Source organism: Halichoerus grypus, chromosome 14 (genome assembly GCF_964656455.1).
Source record: "Halichoerus grypus chromosome 14, mHalGry1.hap1.1, whole genome shotgun sequence".
Taxonomy (NCBI): Eukaryota; Metazoa; Chordata; class Mammalia; order Carnivora; family Phocidae; genus Halichoerus; species Halichoerus grypus.
This window is the reverse complement of record NC_135725.1, coordinates 60,911,812-60,927,503: the sequence shown is the minus strand read 5'-3', so window position 1 is coordinate 60,927,503 and position 15,692 is coordinate 60,911,812. Positions and strand designations below refer to the sequence as shown.

At 50.9% G+C, this 15,692-nt stretch overlaps 1 protein-coding gene across 1 annotated transcript in view; it reads left to right on the top strand.

Annotated features, from left to right (window-relative positions):
* Positions 1 to 218: 218 nt before the first annotated feature.
* SHB (SH2 domain containing adaptor protein B) overlaps positions 219 to 15,692 on the top strand; it is a 131,329-nt gene continuing 115,855 nt past the window's right edge. Inside the window, exon 1 of the mRNA XM_036100466.2 lies at positions 219 to 1,549. Within this exon, the coding sequence (XP_035956359.1) occupies positions 836 to 1,549 (714 nt within the window). The 5' untranslated portion in view covers positions 219 to 835. The remainder of the gene's footprint in view (positions 1,550 to 15,692) is intronic.

The following is a 15,692-nucleotide window of genomic DNA, read 5'->3' as shown; positions in this document are numbered from 1 at the left end:
CTGGCGCCGAGGTGGCCGCGGGTGGTGGCGCGTGCTGAGGTGGGGAGTTGCGCCAGCTGAAGACCCAGGCACGAGGAGGGCGGGGCTTAGGCCGCGGTCTGGCGGCCGGGCTCGTGGGGGGCGGGGCGGGGCCTGCGGGGGCGGGTTGGGGGCGGGGCGCGCGCGCGAGCCCAGGGAGGGCGGGGCCGCGGCGCGGGGCGGGTTCTGGCGGCCCGGGTGTCACACACGCGGCGGTTCGGGAGACGGCGGCAGCGGCAGCGGCAGGCGCCGCCGGGACGGGCACGGGCGCGCGGCTCGGGCGGGCGCCGGCTGCCTCCCTCCGTCGCTCGCTCGCTCTCCCTCCTGCTTGCTCGCCGGCTGCGGGGCCGGGCTCTCTCCCAGCGCTCTCGGGAAGGAAGAAGGGGGGCCAAAGACGCCGACAAGTTCCCGCAGCAGCAGCAGATCCCGGCCCAGGCGGAGGCTGCGGTTCAGACGGGGCAGGAGAGCGCTCCGCGGCGGAGCGCACGGCCAGAGCGTCCCAGGCGGGGGGCGCCCGGGCCTTTCGCTCTCCGCGGGGCCGCGGTCCGGGATCCCATGAGACGCGCCCGTGAGGGGCGAGAGATCCAAAGCCCGGGCGGCGAGAGGCAGAGGCGGAGGGCGGTGCTGCAGCTGCTGGAAGCCGGGATCGGCCGGCAGGAGGCGGCGGAGAGAACTTGAACTTGGTGTCGAGAGCGGGCGCCCCGGACGCCCCCCGCCGGGGCCGGGGCGCCGAGAGACCTGGGCCGCAGCGCTGCTCCCCGAATGGCCGCGGCGGCGGACCGGGCTTCCGCGCCGCGGCCCTAGGCGGCCTCTCGCCATGGCCAAGTGGCTGAACAAGTACTTCAGCTTGGGCAACAGCAAGACCAAGAGCCCCCCGCAGCCGCCGCGGCCGGACTACCGCGAGCAGCGGCGCCGGGGCGAGCGGCCCTCGCAGCCCCCCCAGGCTGTGCCGCAGGCCCCGGCGGGCGCCTCGGCGTCCTGCGGTCCGGCTGCTGCCTCCTGCTTCTCAACGTCGTCGGGATCGCTGCCCGACGACAGCGGCAGCACCAGCGACCTCATCCGCGCCTACCGCGCACAGAAGGAGCGCGACTTTGAGGACCCCTACAACGGGCCCGGTTCGTCGCTGCGCAAACTGCGCGCCATGTGCCGCCTGGACTACTGCGGCGGCGGCGGGGAGCCGGGCGGGGGCCAGCGCGCCTTCTCAGCCTCGTCCGCGTCGGGCGCCGCCGGCTGCTGCTGTGCCTCCTCCGGTGCAGGCGCCGCCGCGTCCTCGTCGTCGTCGTCCGGCTCCCCGCACCTCTACCGCAGCAGCAGCGAGCGGCGGCCAGCCACCCCGGCCGAGGTGCGCTACATCTCCCCGAAGCACCGCCTCATCAAGGTGGAGAGCGCCGCGGGCGGTGCGGGAGACCTCCCGGGGGGTGCCTGCTCGGGCGGCCGCACCTGGAGCCCGACGGCCTGCGGTGGCAAGAAACTGCTCAACAAGTGTGCCGCCTCGGCCGCGGAGGAGAGCGGGGCCGGCAAAAAGGACAAGGTAAGGCACCCCTTGTTCTCACCCCAGGTTCCTGAGCCACTGTGCGCACGGGGAAACTGAGGCAACGCTCTGGTTTCTTCATTAGCTTCGGGCTAGGACCCTGGGGTAAGGGCTCCCACGCTGCTTCCCAGTTCTTCCCTTTCGCACGCTCTTTCCTCTGGATCCTCGGCCTCTGACAGACTCTTTTACCTGCTGCTCCTAAAACGTCCTTTCTCTGAGCCCACAGCCAGGTGCCTCCTTCGGAAGTAACCTGACGAGAGCGTCCTACCAACCTTGTCCAAGAAAGACCCAGCCAGCCCTTCCGTCCCCCAAGACCTAAAGTCTGAAAGTCAGAGCTGGCAGGGATTTAGAGGAGCGTGTTTTGTTTTTTGTTTTCTCCCTCCCACCATGCTATAGATGGGAAACTGAGGTCCAGAGCTGGGAAGGGACTCGCCCGGTATTACACAGCATTCTCAGTGGCAGATCCGGACCGGCTGTCTTTAAACGTATATATGTAAATCCCTCTAAAAACCCTGCCCTGCCCCACCCCTCGCGCCAGGTTTCCAAATCCGAGCGGCCTTTTGTACTGGAGCTGCCCTGGGAACCCCCACGCATGCTTTTCCGGTTGAAATACGCTGCCTCCAGGAGCTTTCCACTTCGACAAGTCAGTTCCTACCGCCGCGCGCACAAGGGGGTCCGCCAGTCCATCAGCTGGAAGGAGACTCACGCCTCCAATCCTCACCTCTTCCTGATCCCACCCCCACCCCATACAGTCCCAGGAATGAGGGGGACCACTTTGTGACAACCCCCCCTAACATATTAGGCCATTTTGATCCCCCTCTTTGAAGCACACCAATTACAGCCAGACTGGACCCCTCTCTTCCCCCTTCACACTACTGTCGCACCCTCCCTTCCCCCATAAAATAATACTTGTTCTGTCTACTTATGGTGGAAGGCAGTGTTTTGATTACATCTGAGGCCCAGCGCCCTGTCAGGCTCATGTCCCTCTTGTTCTCCCCATCACCCCCACCTTTTCCCAAAGGTAAACTTTTGCCCAGGCGTGGGCTGGGGAAGACTGAGAGTCTGAGCTCCCTTTAGGACTGGATGTCCAGACAGGAGACAGACAGGCTCCTACCTGCCAGCTGGTGCTTGGAAAGGGATGTTTTATTTTCTAGGCAGGAGAAGTAAGGGGATGCCCTTCTTTTTAATTTTTCTGCCTGGATTTTTCTCTCTGAGGTCCCACCCAAGAGTATCCCCTCCTCTCTGGATCTGCTAAAGGCAAGGTGGGCGGTCCCTGGAGGCAGTTTGGGGGCACACCTTGGAAGCATGGACTCAGGGCTTCCTACAAGAACCTGGGAGCCAGGTGGCCACCCAGGTGCTTGCTGCCTTGGAGGAGGAGGAGATTTCTCTGGGAGCCCCCAGGATCAAGGGCTTGTGGTTGATCTGTGAGGGAAACACCAAAGAGGCTCCCTGCTGCCTTATATGTGGCTCAGGTTTGGCTAGGTGCTGGCTTGGGAGAATCTGAAGTTCCTGCGTATGGTTGGTTTGAGCAAGGCCCTGCCTCTGAAGATGGAGAGATTCCCAGCAAATGGTGCTAGACTCCTGGGCCCCCCTTGTTACTCCACAGCTACCTTCCTGGTGGGCAAATCTTTCCCTCCCACTGCTTTGTAAAGTTTTCTTTTCTGGCTTTCAAAACTTTAGTAGACTTTTTTTTTTTTTTCCAATTACAATTAAGACTATTTCAAATACTGAGGGATAAAATGTCATAGCTAGAATGTCAAGTGTATTTAAGAGTTGGCTTTGTTCACCATCAAGTTTTTTTTTTTTAAGATTTTATTTTTAAATAATCTCTACACCTAGTGTGGGGCTCAAACCTACAACCCCAAGATCAAGAGTTGCATGCTCCACTGACTTAGCCAGCCAGGCGCCCCTCACCATCAAGTATTTTTTATGGGTCTTTCCTGTGCCCTCCCCTGCTGGGTGCTGGAGCAGTCCCTGGTGAATTTTGTGGCCCAGTCTGCAGTGTGGATGATGAGTGCTGTGATGGGGGTGCTGTTACAGGAGGGCTGAGGTGGGGGTGGTCAGGGAGGGCTGTTATTGTGGGGGAGGGGCGGTGACTGTGGTTGGCTCCCGAAAGAAAGCCTGGCACTTGAGGGGATGCAGATAAAGTGCCTGTGGCTGGCATTGAGAGGTTAGAGTTGTGCAGGACCCCAGGGGAACAGCAGGGCCCAGGTTAGGGAGGACCTTATAAGCTAAGCACAGTGAGGGCAAATGAAGGGATTTATGAGGGTGTTTTTTTTTTTTTTATCTCTCTTGGCTGCATTTCACTTACTGGGTTGTGACTTTGAGCCCTTTGATCTTTTGAGAAATTGTTCTGATCCAGAGACAGGAGTTTCAGCTACCAGATGTTCTTTCTAAAGAGGAAGAGGGGAGGCAGCCACAGAGGGTCACACTGTGTAGTGGTTCTCAAACCAGAACTTGGAGGGCTCTTTAAAACTGATTCATCAAGCCTGCTGTGGGTCCTGAAAATGTGCATTTCTAACAAGTTCCTAGGTGATCTTTTGCTGCTGATTCTGCTATCACACTTTTGAGGGCCATTATGTAAGTGACTTCTCCTTAACCCTTCCCCTGGGTCTTCTGGTTGGAACTGCTTTGGGATGCAGAGACTCTAGATCCTCTCCTCTCTGCCCTCTGTGTGGGGCTGTCTCCTCATCTGGGGCCAACACCCACCCCCCATTCCTGGCCAGGCAGTCTGAAAGCAGCCTGGTTTTCACATTATTTTCAGCCAGACAGCTTTTGGAAGGCCAGGCATACTGTATAGATCCAGGCCTGAACACCTCGGAGCCTTCCTTCTACCCCTCACCCATGGATCCAGGAAAACCCACTTCTAGTACCCCGCTTAATCTCAGGCCCAGCTTCCTTTTGTCAATTGTCAGAGATAAGACAAGAACCCATAAGGCTGATGAATGCCTCCCCCACACTCCCACTCTATGTGCCAGGCCCTGTGTTTGTTTTTAACATCAGGCCTGAGTTGGGAGTTACTGTGGTGTGGGGTAGAAGCTGTTGGTCCACAGATCGTCTTTTCACTGCCTCCAGTGCCACCTCCCACTATGGTTTATCTTTGGGGGCCCTGTCTCGTGCCTCCCTATGTCACACTGAGGCATCATTTTATTCTCCCAGTGAGTTCTCTGGCACACCCCCTCCTCCCAAGCATCCAGTCTTGGGCATTATCCCTTTCAGAATCATGTGAAAGAGGGGGAAGGAATGAAGGCTGCAGAAGACTAGTCAGTAATCTCTGGCCTAAGTCCCTGGAGGAGATTGTCACACACTATCTTCATCATTTGTTTCCCCAGGGTTTTGTCTTGGGGAATTTTGTGAGGTCTTTACCTAGGAGGCAGCTTTGAGCTGGATCTAGAGATGGAAATGGAATTTCAGTGCCGGGGAAGGGGCCGCTACAGCCTGCAGCAGCACGGGCTCTGTGTACATGTGTGGATGTAAGTTTGCGTGCATGTACGTGTGTGGGTATATATGTGTGTACGTGTACATGCAGAACTTCAGTATGGAGTGTGTTCTTGGAAACCAGAGCTGTCTTGCAGTGGGCCTCCATTGGGGAATGAGAGATGACATCAAATAGGTGGGGGGCTGAGTTTGGACCCCACAGGGAGTCCTTGAAACTGGTGAGCCGAGAAAGGGACGGACTCAGCAATGATTGAGCTGCCACAATGGGGGGTGGGGGATGGGGTCAGTGTTAGGGGATAATTAGAGTCCAGGTGAGAGACTGTGAGGACCTGAGCTCCCAGGAAGAGAGAACAAAACTAGTCAGTAGAAATATCATTCCTTCGGTTGTCTTTATAAAAAAGTAACCATGACAGAAGAAGCCAGTAACTTACTTGGTTGGTCTCCCTTTGTGCAGCCGAACAGGTCTCATCCCGTTACGTTTTCTGCTGAAGTATTGTTTCTTTATCATAATTAAGTAAATGTTTCCACCACAATTGAGAAAGTCAAGATGCATGATGACATCAGTTTCCCGAGTTTTAAATACATGCTAATGTGTACCAACACTTTATATTTTGTCAGCATCCACAGGGTTGAGTTAAATAACATGTTTCCTAAAGAATAATATCATGTCTAACCTTTTTTTTTTTTTTTTTTTTTTTAAACATTCAGCAAACAGTTTCTGAGCAGCCTGCTAGACAGGGGATATTCAGAGAATAAATGGTGGCCAGCTTCAGCTTTCCAAGAAGGAAGATTCTCTTTTGCAGTTGAACACTAGCTTCTCAAGGTCTAGTCTGGGAGACAGATAACAGCCAAGGAGACCTAAGGAATGCCAAAACAGAAGTGTGTGCAAGGGGCTGGTAAGGCCTCGACTCTGGGAAGTCCAAGAGAGCTTTCAGGAGGAGGCGACATTTGAGCTGACTCTGGAAGGATGAGTGGGAATTTCCTAGGCAGGGATGAGGGGGGAGGGCTGTCCATGCAGAAGGGATAGAACAGCTTGTGCCAGGGCCTGGAGGCTTGGAGGGAATGGCTGGAGGCTCAGCAGAGTAGGTGTGGTGGGGGCATTACAGAGGGAGGTTGGAGTCAGAAAGGGAAGAGAGTGTCTTATGTGCCTTGCTGGGAAGTTGTAACTGGTCTTTTGGGCCTTTTCACATGCAATCATTGATGTATGGCTTGATTGAAGCCCGAGTCAAACATGAGTTGTCAATTTCCATTTGGTTAATGGGCATATTCTCCAGTTCTTAGAAAGTAATTGATGGAAAAGGTAAGAGCCAAAGTTGGTATCTGTGGTTTGGCTTGGGATACTTTCTCCTTTGAAGTCCTGTCCCTTGAAAGTTGTGCGAGAGAAATGCTGCCTATCAAACCCGGTTTTTTCCATTGATTCCCCAGTAGAGAAATATTCTCTAGGCTTCATGCTAACCACTTAATTGGTCATTTAATCCTCACAGTCACTCTAGAAGAGGTTTAGATACTGTATCCGTTAGCTATTGCTGCATAACAAATCACCTCAAACTCAGTGATTTTAAACTAGGGGTTGGGAAACTTTTCTTAAAGGGCCAGATAATGAATGATTTTAGGCTTGAAAGCCAGACAGTCTTCATCACAACTGTTCAACTTTGCCCTTGCAGCTGGAAAGCAGCCATAGACAATATATTAAATAAAGGGCATAGCTGTGTCTGAATAAAACTTTATTTACAAAAACAGGCAGCCAACCTATGGTCTGTAGTTTCCAACCCCTGCTTAAAATGATAAGCCTTTATTATTGTCCACAAGCCCACGCATCTCAGTTTTCTGGTTTTTCTAGTCTCAGCTGGGCTCACACATGCATCTGTGGTCCATTCAGGGTGGATGTGCAGCCCTGCTGATCCTTGCTGGGCTCTCTTACATGTTTGCGGGTAGCTGGGTTAGGATGGTCTTGACTGAGACAATTGGATTCTGTTCCATATGGTCTCTCAGTCTCCAGCAGGCTAGCCTTGTTCATATGATCATGGCAGTGTTTTAAAAGAACAGAAGCCCATAAGGTTTCTTGAGGCTGGAAACTGGCACACTGTCCCTTCTGCTCCCTTTGTGTTGACCCAAGCAAGTCACAAGGCCAACGAGGATTCAGGGAGAGAGGAAGAGTTGCAGAGTCGCATGGCAAAGGGCAGGGATACAGGCAGGCCATTAAGGCCTTCAGTGAGATCCCATCTACCACAGGTAGTATTGCCCTTACTTTATAGATAAAGAAACTGAGGTTTTAAGGTTAATGATTTGCTTGATGTCCCACAGCTACCAAGTGACAGAACCAGGATCACATCTGTGCAATCTGAATTCCAAGTTTATAGGCTTTTTTTTTTTTATCAATTTGTTCTATTTTCCATGATTTAAATGGAGATAGTAAGGCTCTGATATTTACTGGAATGTGCGTTATGTGTCTCCTCCCTTCACTTAATGTTCCTCTTCTTGCACCCCTCTGCCTGAATTCCCACCCCTTTCAGTCTGGGTTTTGGTGGTCCCCAGAAGAAGCACCAGAGCTGGCTTTTCTCTCTCCCTCCCCCATCTGCCTCTGAGTTCCATAAATGAGATGTTAATGCAGCCCTTGAATTATTTTATAGAGAAATTCTGCATGCAGAGTTGGCGCTTCCCAAGGGACAGCTGCACAAAACGTGTGTCTTGTAACTGTCACGTCTTCTCATTGTAACACCAAGCGTTCCCTCCCTCCAAGGATTGGTGAGGCTGTGCATGCTGTTTTAAGAAAAAACGAAAAAACTAATGGCACCTTGGACTTATCAACAAGGAACCTAAGTTTCCTTAAAGGAGATCAGGTGACCGTCTTCTAATCTGACAATCTCGGAACAGGACTGATTTCCCCCAACTTAACCCCCAAGACTTGACCTCGTCCTCTCCCCACCCCTAAAGCATTTCTGACCCATAAAATAGGTGTTAAAGGGCAAATCTGAAACAGGTGTGGCTTCCTCTGGTCATTTAGCAAAGCTCAACTTAGCCTGTGTGAAATACTCCCCTGGGCAGTTTATCTTGGAGCTGACTTTTACATCTTGTGCTGGGAGAGCCAAGAGGTAGTGGCCTGTGGGAGAAGGGGGAGGTCAGGCTTGGCCCTAGAAAATAAATTGGGATTTATAGCTTTGAAGCGGAGAGCTGGGATGCTGGCTGGCTTGATGGTAGCACCTGTCGGCATTCTGAATGGTGGCCATGGGTTTCCTGTAGGATGGAGACAGAGGGTGCTGTGGTCTCTGCCGCCCTGACTTTGTAACTTCTGTTTGGCCTGTGTTGACTGAGGAATTGCCATATACAGGCCACTCTCAGGAGCTGTGTGGGTACAGGGATGAGCCAGGGGGTCTGTAGTGCCTGCCCATAAGGAGCTTATTGGTGAGGATACAGGAAGCAGGTGAGAACAGAGATCTGTATGGCAGAATTTATTAATAAACAAAGTGGTGTAGGTGGGCTGAGAGCCATCCTGGCACAGAGGCTGTTCTGGGCAGAACCTTGGTTCCATGGATCCAAAGGAGAAGCAGGGTGAGGAGGAGGAGGGTGGAGGTTTGTTGTTTTGTTTTGTTTTGTTTTTAACGGAGAAGCAGAGAAGTCTTCTTGGAGGAGGAGGCATTTGAGTAAAAAAAACATCGTCATTTCAATTGAGGGAGCTTTCCACATAGTAATATTAGCCAGTGCTTCCATTACACGTACTCAGCCAGGCACTATTCATTGTGCTTTATATATGCATTAACTCTTACTCCACACCAAATCCTTGGAGGTAGGTGCTGCTGTCATTCCCATTTTACATACGAGAAAACTGAGGCACAGTGCTGTTAAGTAACTTGTCTAAGGTCATACCACCAGTAAGTGGCAGAGGTGAGATTCAAAACTGGATCCAGAGCTTTGTTTTTGGCCACTGTACCATCCCCCCCTCAGGCTGCACAGTCTCCAGGCTCATGCCTGAATTTCCTCTGCCTTACTTGTGGCAAGACTTACTCTTTATATAGCCTTGTAGGAGCAACTGATTCCTACATTTATGTAAGTATTTTGTAACTTGAGGGCATTTTTATACCCCTAGTTAATTTGCTTCTTAGAGTCAGTCTGTAAGGAAGGTGCTATAACCCCCATTTTGCAGATGGAGAAACTGAGGCTCTGGGGAGGAATGGAGCCTGCCCTGCTTCACAGCAGGTACTGGCTGATCCAGTGGCCAGACTGTGGACCTTCTGTTCTGAGCCCGGTGCCCTTTGTGCTGCGGCTGTGGAGGTAGCTTGGCCAAAGCTCCAGTCCACAGGAAGGGTGACAGCCTGATTGATTTCCGGTTCTTTCCATGTTTTGATTCTGAAATACTTTACTGAGACCATTAAGGAGCATCGACAGAGGACCTTGCTTCCACAATGGAATTTTCCTTCTCTTCCTGTTTGGTATTTTCCAGTAATATTTCTATTAATGTTTCACTTTCAGAGGCACTAGCTTCCTGAGAGTTTTTCGCTTTCTCAACTGCTGAGCCAGGAAGAATTGAATTTTCCTCTAAATCATTCAGTTCCTTTCCATTTTCTCCAAGGGGAGCCCTCTCTGGATTTCCCATTATGCTGTAGAGGAAGGATCCTGGAGGTGGATCCAAGGAATGGAGAGAGAATTAGTCAGGGCCCTGGGGAATGACTCACGCCCTGTGTTTTCCAAGCAGGACTTAAGAGTAATGGTCAGAAAGGGGCTTCCCAAGGTCCATGAGGGGAGAAGTGACTTGACGGGTGGAGTGGGGAGAAGTGGATATTGCTGGCCCACGGCTGGGCCTTCACTTGCAGTCCGGACCCTGAGTCTTCAGCTGGGCCATAAGAGCTTATACCAAGACCTTTTCCCCACTCATTCATTCAGCAGACATTACTGAGCACTGCTGTGGTGCCGGGTATTCTATTGAGGTGCTGGGGATACAGCAGTGAACAAAACCAATACAAATTTGTGCTCCCTAGGGGCACCTGGCTGGCTCATTCAGTAGAGCATGTGACTCTTGAGCTTGGGGTCATAAGTTTGTGCTCTCCTGAGTTTGCCCCCTCATGAGAGGAGTCAAGCAAATGTAGTGTGTTGGATAGAGAGTATGAAGAAAGGTAAAGCAGGATAAAGAGGCTAGGGTGGGCATGAGTTTGGAGCGTGGTGCTGTTTTAGATGGGTTCTCAGAGGGCTTTGCTGAGGATGTGACAGCAGGATTCCCATGGCTCCAAGGGAAGGGCATTCCACACAGAAGGAGCAGTCAGGGCAAAAGCCCGAGGCAGGAGCAGGCCCAGGTGCTTCAGGGAAATGAGCATGACTGGGCGGAGCAGGTGGGAAGTGGGCCAGGGAGGCTGAGTGTAGTGGGCCTTGGGGGCACTGGAAGGGTCTCTCACTTGAAGTCTGGGTGAGACAGTGAGATGAGAAGTCAGTGGAGGGTTCTGAGCAGAGGAATGACCGGCTCTGACTTGGGTTTTGAGAGGATGACTCTGGCTGCCTAGTGGAGAACAGCCTGAAGGGGGTGAGCGGGGAGGCCAGCTGGGGCACGTGTGGCTGCTGGAACAGGGGCACTAGTGGGGGGTGAAGAGAAGACACCGAGCTCAGGACGTGTTCTGGGTAGAGCTGCAGGCTTTCCTGACAGATGGATGCAATGTGAGGTGTTGAGGGGTGGTCGAGGGTGACCCCAAAGTCTTGGCCTAAGCAATAGGGAGGATAACTCGTCATGAGCCAAGATGGGAGGACAACAGAGGAGCAGTCATATAGTTCAGCCGGTGGGGTTGACCCAGCAGCTCCGTAGTCCTGGGGCTAAGAGCAGGACACACTCTGCCCTCCAGGGCTATGAGGTTCCTGAGAACCTGAAGGAGGCATGGGGGACCTCTGTCCCAGCTGGGGAAAACCACCCTACGGGAGGTGGGTTCAGAGGAAGGTGCAGATGGGGCATCCTGTCCACAGTGGTTGAGATCAGAAGGGGAGCACTGCTGCTGGGTGCCCGCAGGTGTGGCCAGAGCCTGGGGCTCGCCTTGGTGTGACTGCTGGTGATGGAAGACGGTGGCGGGGATTGTGTGTGAAGGGCCTTGGCTGCCACGGGTCAGAAATTGCCCCAGTTCTCCAAATTTAAAAGAGGCCACCTGCTATGTTGCATGCCTGAGCTGGGCACGACAGGAGGGTAAAGATGAGTGCCAAGGTTAAGTCTCCAGGGACAGGGCTGGAGCCTGCCTGCTTTGCTAAGCAGAGCGTTTCATTGCTGAGCACTTGTGATTGTTAGGAAAGTTCTCCCTTACATGGGGCCCAGCAGTATGTGGGCTACAGGGAGGAGACAAACAGAAGTAGGAGGAATGGGACTTTCCTGGTTTCTCCAGGCCATGACTAAATTCTGAAAATGAAAATGTCCAGAAAGTTCTTTACAGTGAAGCTTCACTGTTTTTTGGATGTGCACTCCCAGAAAGCCAGACAGCCCCATAATCCCTCTGGTGCATTCCAAAGCCATGCATGTGATTTGGAGCCTGGGTGGCATTTGGGGAACGGTGCAGCCTCTACCTGCCCTTCTGTGGGGGGCACTTGTGAGTTGGCTGTGTTCTCAGGTAGTTCCTCAGAACCGCAAGCTTGGATTTTTTGATATGTTTCAATGTTTGTATCTGTGAACTACCCCCCCCCCTTAACAAAACTAAGACAAGTTTGGTATAGAAAATGCAGATAAGCAAAACTAAAATAGAAACCAACTTTAATTCTATAATTCAAAGAAACCATCGTTAACATTTCACTGTTTTTCCTTTAGCCTTTTTTCAATGCATATATATACATTTTTCCCACAAAAATTAATAATATTGCATGTATTTATTCTCTTTTTGTTTAAAGACGTGGAAAAATGTCTCCATTATCTTAAACATTCAACAACAGTAATTTCATGTCTGTGTAGTGTTCTGTTCGTACATTTAAGCTTTCCGTAGTTGTCCCTAATTTAACATTGCTCTAATGAACATCTTTGTTAACTGAATTCTTAGCCGAAGTCTGTGATGGTTTCCCTGGGACTGAGTCCCAGAAGGAGGATTGTCGGGTAAGAAGGGAAAAATTTTGGTACGTGCTTTCAAATTGTATCCTAGAAAGACTTCACACATTGGCGCCTGTTTTACTCTAATCCAATTTAGTTTCATTTGCAATTTCTTGGGTTGCTGGTGCCTATGTGCTTTGACCATTTCTGTTTCTTTTCTAAAATTGTATACTTAAATCTTCTATCCAACTGCAGGATTTATCTTTTTATTGAATTGTAAGGGCTTTTTGTAGATTAAGGATGGTAGCCCCTTTACCTGCCATTGTGGGATACAGAATATTTCTTAGAGATGTATAATTTGCATTTCGGTTTTGTGTTTGGTGATTGTTGTTGCTTACAATGAATTGTTTTCTGTTGTTAAACAGCTCTCAGTGTTCTTCATGATTTCTTGAGTATGCTGCTTAGAAAAGTCTTCCTTACTCCAATGTTTACCTGTATTTTATTCCTCTTCTTTTTTTTTTTTTTTTAAAGATTTCATTTATTTGTTTGACAGAGAGAGAGACAGCAAGAGAGGGAACACAAGCAGGGGGAGTGGGAGGGGGAGAAGCAGGCTTCCTGCCGGGAAGGGAAGCCCAATATGGGGCTCCATCCCAGGACCCTGGGATCATGACCTGAGCGGAAGGCAGACGCTTAACGACTGAGCCACCCAGGCGCCCCCTGTATTTTCTTTTAATACTTTGATTTTTCTTTTTTTTTTTTAATGTAGGAATCTTAATCTGTCTGGAGTTTTATTTCAGGGTATGAGGTAGGGTTTTAATTTTGCTTTTCTGAATGACCAGTCTGTGTCTGGACATCCTCTCCTCGTTTCTTGCTCTGTGATCTATGTTTCTCCAGGTGCCTGTTTAGGCTTAAATATTTTGACTGTCTCGCCATGACTGCGTTTAGGTTTTATCAGTTATTATGATAATGATGATTTCACCTTGTCTTTATAAAAATGACACCTTCCGTCTGCAGATACCCATGCGCTTATTACACATTCAATTCCTGACACCTGAGGGAAGTAACTGAGTATTAGCACATCTTTGGATGCCAAGCGTGACGCCGTGGGTGGGGTGAGGCCAGGAGAGCCCCAGCTCACCTCTGATGGAGGCAGCGGCCCCATCCAGGATCAGGGGGCTGGATATTTGTATGTATTCGGGGTGACCACTTTCTGTGTTCTGCCCTGCGTGTGTGACCTTATCTGGGTGTGTCTGCTTCAGCATTCACGCAGTGACTTGTGGAGAAAGGGATGCGATGTTTCATCCGTGCAGCAAACATTTTTCAGATACCTACCATGCTCCAGCACTGAGCTGAGCCCCGCCGACATTCAGAGATGAGTAAGCCCTGGTGCTCTCCCTCAGAGCCCAGGAGGGATATTGGAAAGGCCAGGGCTCCCTCCAGTGCAAGACAGAGTTCAGGTGTGAGGATAGAGAGGCAGGTGTAATGAGCCCACAATGGGCGTAGGCACTAGTGGAGCTTGCTGTGAGTAAGAGAGCTCAGTCTTGGGGGAAGGCTAAGACTTGAAGGTGTGGCATGTGAGGACTACATTATTTTGGTCACTTGCGTGTTTTTCATACCTGCCAAAATCCATTTCAAGCGGTATGAATTGACAGAGTTCTCCCCACACCCCCAACCTTTCCTGTCCCCTTCAGTCCAGGTGTCCTGTGTCTTTAATCAGCAAGAGACCCTTTCTGAACCCTTGCTGCATGTTCCCCTTTTTCTGGCTCAGGCCGTGTCAGGGTAATCCATCTTGCAGTGTCTGCTGTGAGGTGACATTAATGAATTGGTGTTAATGGTACAAATTAAGTCCAGGAGTATTCACAGGGAATAAATCAAGAAAAATGCAGATTTTTGAACACTGAACATTTTTATGATTCTAAGAGGCTGAGGTTATCTACCTAATTCACTGTACTGTGTGTCACACCACATCACTGAACCCTAGCCCAGCCCTCATAATGCATTAGAATCACCTAGGGAGCGTTTTTGAAAAATTTCAATTCCCCGGACTAACTACCACCATGGCTCTTTGGGCATCAGTGTTTTGGGAAGGTCCCCAGCTATTCTGATATACAGACAAGGTTGAGAGCTGCTGTCCTGGACGTTAGTTTGGCGTTCCAGGGGAGTCTGGAGGTCACTCAGTCCAACCCTCTGGCATCCACGCCTGAAAACTTTAAGTGATAAGGGGATTAGTCACCTCCCAGGCCACATAGCCTACCCACTCCTTCGCACAGCTGGGCTTGCAAGGTCTTTTTGCTGTTCGCTCCAGTTTAGCACAGGTTTGTTGAGTACTTGGTGTTATGGGACCTCTGCTCTGCTCTCCTTCTGGTTTAGTTGGACTCTTTGAGGTCAAGTAGAACCAGTCTAATCTTAGTTCTTCCACATGATGACCCTCCGATGTGTGAGACCCTCAGATGTGTGATTGTATTTTCAAAGGCAGAGGGAAGCTGCAGGTTTTAACAGTTCCCCATAGAGCCAGAATCCCAGCCAGGACACCAACTGCTAAGGGCAAGGACCCTCCAGTATCACGAGTGTGGAGGGCACTGATGGATCCCAAGTCTGGGAGATTTGTGGGCAGGAAGTGGCAGGCTAGACCAGGTTCTGAGCAGGTGGGCTGAGGTTAGCACTGAAGAGTTAACTGTGCCAATGCATGACCCAGTGGGGAGCAAGGTTGGATTCCCAGGTGGATTGGGGGGGGCGTCTCAAAGCAAAGAGAGTGGAGGAGTAGATTCCAGGGGAGGATGTAGGATCTTGCCACCCAGGACCTCAGGTCCTGAGCAGGCAGGAAGTAGAGTAGAAGTTGCCCAGCTGAGAGTAGCATGGTATAGGGGGCCAGGCATTCTCTGTCCTGGTTCTTTGCCCTTTGTGGGGGCTAGCCACCACAGATGCCCAGAGCTGTTGATTTAAACACTGTGGAATCCTAATGGTGTCCAACCTTGGTGGTGTGAAATGAGCATCCACTTTGGGGTCAGAAGTCTGGATTCAAACCCTGGCCCTGGTGCTTGGAAGCTTAGTAACTTGGGACAAGTGATTAACTTCTAGGCCTGGAATGCTGGGTTTAACAGCAGTAGAATGGCGTCCTGACCGCTCAGTCTGTGCCTTGTAGCTGTATACCACTTTCCGTGTATGTTCCTCATGGCAGGTCTTTGCTGTGGCCCTGTTAGAATCCCCTTTTTAAATGTGAAATATTCTGGGGATGAGGTCCAGGGGTAGTATATAGGGTCATTGTGAAGCTTTAACGAAATCATTTGTTTAAGTGGCTGAGCACAATGCCTGGCGTGTAGGAAGGGCTTTATGAATGTTTTTATATTCTTTTGGCCACAGTCTATCCTGGGCCTCAGCCCAGCCCAGAACTCTGGGCTTCCTGTAGTCACAGTCAAGCCAGTGGAGCTGTCCTTTCTAGCCTGAAGGGCGTCCTCAAAAAAGTGGCCCTGCCCTTATCTTGATGGTCACTTTGTGTTGACCCCATGATTCCCTGCAGTGGGAGAATAAAAACTCCCTGGACCATCACCCAGTTCTAAGTGCTTTATGTATATTAATTCACTGAACCCCATAGCACTCCACTGCTAGGAAGTAAGTTCTATTAAGAGTCTTATTTTACAGATGGGGAAACTGAGACAAGCAGGGTTTTGTTGTTTTTGTTTTTGGTACATTGTTGTAGGTCGTAGGTGACACAGCTAATCAAGCTGCAGA